This window comes from Magallana gigas, chromosome 3, assembly GCF_963853765.1.
Source record: "Magallana gigas chromosome 3, xbMagGiga1.1, whole genome shotgun sequence".
Classification (NCBI taxonomy): domain Eukaryota; kingdom Metazoa; phylum Mollusca; class Bivalvia; order Ostreida; family Ostreidae; genus Magallana; species Magallana gigas.
Window position 1 is genome coordinate 5,135,993 of NC_088855.1, and position 6,000 is coordinate 5,141,992.

Here is a 6,000-nt window from a genome sequence, read left to right on the forward strand (position 1 = left end):
TTATTAAATGTTAATGTATCTTCTCCTTCTTCAGAATACTAGGTAGGGCTCTTCAAAGAGCATTAACACGTATACAAAGAAAGAGTTGTATTTAAATAATTTAATGCGACTGAAAAACATTGAATGCCATCATAACTTGCTATTGAGGTCGCATTATAACGTAACCTTGTTTATAAATCAAGCCGTCTTCCTAGCTACTATTATGCAACATCAATAGATCGAGGTCAGTTCATGGAGCATCTTCTTATGATCGAGGTCAGTTCATCGAGGTCAGCTGCATTACTGAATGAATCCTTACGCGTGAGACAAAATGTGCATTCTTGAATTAACAGGGCGAACTGTATTTTATGTATGTTTACATCTATTTAGGTAAATTAATTGAAATAAAAATGAGTAAAATGTTATATAAATACTAAACCAAAGCTTCAAGATTTAATAAAAACTACTTATGCAAGCGGAATGTGTGCGAACGTGGAAGCATTTGCCGGATGCCTCATATGGACACAGCAGTGATCGGCCAAAGCCGATCACAATAATTAACAAACTGTATATTGATAGATTGACATATCAACAAACATTCAGACCCGCAATGTGGTTTTTTTTACAAGTTCTATAAAATGTAGACTCAATGACTGAATTCTTTACCGTTTTCCGTCTGGGTTATTTTGAATCACGTGTGTACGTTATGCGTACAAATAGATTAGCAGCCATATAGATGAACACTTTAAGTGTTTAATTTTTAAAAGAAATTGTGTACAGCAATGCAATGCTAGGGCAATTAAATTCGAACAATGTATATGGTGAGGCCAGTCGGACTGATACTGGTTCTGCTTGTTCTACAAATAGCGAATGTAAGACGAAGTATTGGGGTGTTATATTTTAAATAAATATAAGTATTGCTTTCTTAAAAGCTTGCATTATTCAACAATTGAAAGTATTTTATTGGAAGCATTCTTAGTTACCTTAGCTGCATATATGTACCGCTCGGTCTGTATCCCGGAAAAATTGACTACCATCCGAAGTTTTTCATACAAGAGCTACAGACTTGCAGCTAACATTACCTTTAATTGAAATTGGTTCTCAGTCTCTCTTTATGCCTGTTTGTTAGCGGTTAATCCAATTTCATTTTGAATATCCTTTTGTAATTTAAAAAATGCGATGTGAATATTTTTTTCATGCAATATTTCGGATAAAGCAATGAAGAGTTGTTTCTTGAAATTTTATTAGACCATAAAATTGTAAAATGCTAACATTGAAAATTGGGCCCGATTTCTTTCTTTTTTTAAGGTAAAACTTTATTGATTTTAAAAATGATTATTGATTTAAAAAATGGTTCTTTGAGACAAACAAATTGACATAATCAATAAGAGTTTGACAATCTCTAACTGCAGGTCTGTAGCTTTTAGTCTTAAAAAAGAATCGGATGGACGACCTAGGACCCAGATCGTCCATCCGAATTTCTTGAAAATTGCTATTTCTTTCGTACGCGGACGCAATACTCACCGAGACTAAATGGTTCGTATCTTAAGTTTTAACTGCTTTGAAAGGTAATATTGGTTTTCTGATAATTATGAACATGAATAATTAAATAAAGACTCATATAATATGAATAGTTAAAATTACAGTAAAATTACCGGCATCGGTCTTCTCAATGCGCTGATCTAGAAGGGGAAGGGTTCCAGACCCCCCCCCCCCCAGCAAATTTTTTTTCAATTACGTGTACATTATAAACTTACCAAATATGCCTCGGACATCCCTTGGCAAACTCAAATAACCGTCAGACTTTTCAACACCCACCCCGGAAAAAATTTCTGATCCGCGCATGTTCCCATTCCTCGAAATACAAAATTATTCTTCAAAACCCCCTGTAAAATTTCCAGGATCTCCGCATATATACTAAAAGATTCATTGGCACTTGCGTTCGATAAAAATGCGTGTAAAACGTTTACCAATGGTCTTTTTACCTTCATACCGGGCATAACCACAGTCCCACTCTGTGAATAAAATGCTGCGAATCAAACTAGAAACAACGTGTTAAGATCTGTATTTGCTTATAAACATGAAGTATCATCGTGCAAAATTCACTGTTCAATTATAATTTTTTTTTTGGACTTTACTTGTATCTGTTTCGTCATTTTTTCTCACAGTTTATTTCTTACAAAGTTACTTTTTTATTTAGTGATTGACACTTTTCAGACTCTATATTATGTGATTTCAAAGAGACAGAGTGTCATGTCTCAAGGACTGTTAATCTCTTAAAACAACTTTGTGCAATTATCAGATTTTCATTTCTTGGACATCAAAGACTCACTGAGTTTATTTAATTATTTTATATCTGTGAACCTTTCACTCAGCTTACTTATATCATAACCTGTCAATTTATACTCATTGTTAAGATTCTTATATATAGTTATGTACAATTGTCAATGCGCAGTCGGGAATACTGCGACCAGCCCCGGCCACGTCCGACTCATCCAGAGTCTTGAGTCCGGAGGCCACTACTGGCCATATCCGACTTGTTTGTAACATGTCTGTCTGTTAAATTGTTATAATGTTGCCATCGTTGAGTCTCGTCCAATAAATGTGGAATCCTGCATCAATTGCCTGTTTATTTCTCTGGAACTGTATACTGGTGGACCTTCAGGAATACGGCAAACCTACCCTTCGTTTTAGCTTACGGCCCACAGCGCGCCACAACCTTATACCTTATACACTTTACGCCAACATTCCCTCACCCGGTTCGTACTGCACACGACCGATGCAGATCCAGACGAATTCTCTAGCACCGTAAAATCTACGCGGTCACAGTAGTATAATACTTTGTTTCTCAGTGTTTATACATCTAATATTGTACTATGGTCAGCTATCAATTTTTTGTATTACGTCACAAGTATGACGCAGCTACGACGGAAGACCTAATCGTTGCTTGCAACGAGCTCGTCTCTAGTTTTAATTATTACCCCCATGTTATGAAATGTTGCTCGTTATAAAGAGCCCTGAGGTCAGATTTTGACATTTGTGACGGGATGACTTAGTCGATATTGAGCTTAAATTAACGCCTGCTAATGGGTAAGTCTTAAGTCTGAACAAAAAAATAGCGATTGTTTCTATTGTAAGGCAAAGTAAATATGGAATCTTAATTTTGTGTATCTGTCACGTGTAATTTAGGGAAATATCTACATTTGTTATACATGTAAAATATTATAAAAATCTTCGACCTATTGGTCAATAATTCTTGTTGTTTCTTAATATATAAAGATTAAATCAATTTAATAAATAGCGGGCTTAACTCAGTACTAATATACATCAGTGCTCGTATATGAAGATTATCGTAGGTATGAAGAATTAAAGAAAGGTACATTGTATATCCGGCAAATGATATAAACACAATAATTAAAAAGATACTATTATCTAAATTATTAAGATTGTATACCACAACAAACACCCCTAGTTTGTTCATTGTTCATCGTATAAATGCATGTACCGATAGATTATTGTTTTTAATCAATTTTAAACATAGATCTCAAATCAAATTAAGGAATAGGAATCATTCTTTGAGTATCATGAGGTGATCAAATACGGCCGGAGCTGATCATTCCAGTAAAGCCCTTAAAGCTGCATGATATATTTAATCGCACCCGACCGTATTATATATATATATATATATATATATATATATATATATATATATATATATATATATATATATATATATATATATATATATATATATATATATATATATATACATGTATATATACAGCAAAACTCGTTTATAACGAATTTCAAGGGACCATAGAAAAACTTCGTTATAGCCGTAATTCGCTATACGTTTATAACGAATTTGTAAAAAATATTATAGTGAATTCGTTATAAAATAATTAAGGGTTTTTCTGGCTAACAGTTTTCTAAACTATTTCAAGTTATTAAATTAGTATTATCATCATTTACAAAAAATATCAATATAACCATTTCATTTCAATTTTTAAAAAAATTCTGTATACTATTTGAATTTGAGTATTTTATATATATGCATCTTAAAATTTCATGTTTCAATTTCATATTTGCAATGAAATTTGAAATGGAAAAAATTCGTTATAAAAATGATAAAATAAGTTAAAATTTTGCCAGCGGGGGTCTTAAAATTACTTCGTTATAACATAAATTCGTTATAGCCGTGTTCGTTATATGCATCAATTTTCTATAGGTTTATATACGAAATTTGCCGGGACATGAATAACAATTCGTTATAGCCGTAAATTCGCTATATTCGTGTTCGTTATATTCGAGTTTTACATATACACACACACACACACACACACACACACACACATATATATATATATATATATATATATATATATATATATATATATGATTTCAGCCAAGTGTACGATTAAAAATTAAAATTAAAATAGTCATTAGTGAAAAGTATTGGACTATATATTACAAAATTGATTCGTAGTATTATCACAAAGACACTGGAAAATGTAAATATTGAACAATACGTAACAAACTTGATTCGTAGTGTTATCATCAAGACACTGGAAAATGTAAATATTTCTTTATATCATATGAAGAGGTACCAAATGTATTTTTCAGACGATTCTCAAGACCAATATAATGTTTCTAAACCAAATTGAAGCTGTGAAACGAAATTGATCTCAAAATACATTTTCATTTTTAATTTGTACTAATATTTCTAAAGAAAAAGGTCTTCCTTAAGATTTGGATATCAAAAAAGCAGATTGACTGTATTTATTTGAAAACACAATTGTGTAGAACCATACTCAGATTTTGTTCAAATCATGATCTTCAGGGGGAGGAAGAGGCTTGTTTGGGGGTGGTGGGGTGAATTTTTACATAGGAATTAATAGATAATTTTTTTTGAAAATTTTCCTCTTATAAACTTAAACAAATAAAGGGAATTTTATGTTTCATAGGAATATGTAAAACAGAGATCAATATCGGCTAGTCTAGATTATTTGTATTTGATGCCATTAAGCTGATTTGATTAAAGTTCTGGTTATTGTTGCGTATGTGAGTGATGCAGCCCATGGGTCTCTAGTACTGACAATTAATTTGATATGGTACAATAATACTCAACAAATGTGCTAAATTTAGTTTTTACTTGTAGACTACTAGAATTCCTCAGGTGCCCGAATGCATAATTTGTGAAGAGAGATTCTCCGACACATTTTTCATCCCATGTGGACATATCGCCTGCACAGGTTGTGCAGAAGAGTTGACCAAGAGAGGAAAACAATGTCACATTTGCAGAGGAATTTTCACTTCAACCTCCAAATTGTTTTTTTGACATTTATACCCAGTCATTGTTTTTGTATTAGACACTTATTTGATTGCTAAATAGTGAACAACTTTTGTTTTAAACACTCTTGTAAATTTTAGTAGCATAAAAACTGACGTCCTGTATGTTTCAGTAGCAGAAAACTAATGAGTTGTTGACCATGGTTAGTGGAGAATTTCTTATTTGTAAACTGATCTTTTTTTAATTGGCCTGCCTGCTATTAACATTTTAATAATGTTTTAAGGTTTTGTGCAGTAGTAGAAAACTATTGTATATATAGAGTGAGGTCAAACTAATATTTACTAATTTTGATTCATTGTCAGGAAGAACATCTCGCATGTTTTAAAAGGTTTGACACTAGCCAAGATTTGCGGATCTGCATGTTAGATGGTAAAAAAATAGACATTCCTAGAGTTGATTTTAAAAAAAATACATTGAGGAAAAATTACACGGATTATCAGGAAGAGACGAGTTTTGATAAAATTGTAAAATAAAACTAATTGTCGTTTTTATTCTGTTTACCGTTTTAATCCAGTTTGCACTATCGGACATCTGCTCATCTACAAATTGTTACATGCGCGAAAATTATGTGCGTACGGTTCGCTGTAGAATTCACGTTATTCCTATATAAAAGCAGTAAAATTTTCTTAAAAATTAAGACATTCAGTATTACAAAATAAATAGTGCCTGTT

At 32.2% G+C, this 6,000-nt stretch overlaps 1 protein-coding gene across 1 annotated transcript in view; it reads left to right on the forward strand.

Annotated features, from left to right (window-relative positions):
• Positions 1 to 6,000, forward strand: part of LOC105321128 (uncharacterized) — a 33,829-nt gene extending 27,829 nt beyond the window's left edge. Inside the window, exon 7 of the mRNA XM_034481018.2 lies at positions 5,138 to 6,000. Within this exon, the coding sequence (XP_034336909.2) occupies positions 5,138 to 5,317 (180 nt within the window). The 3' untranslated portion in view covers positions 5,318 to 6,000. The remainder of the gene's footprint in view (positions 1 to 5,137) is intronic.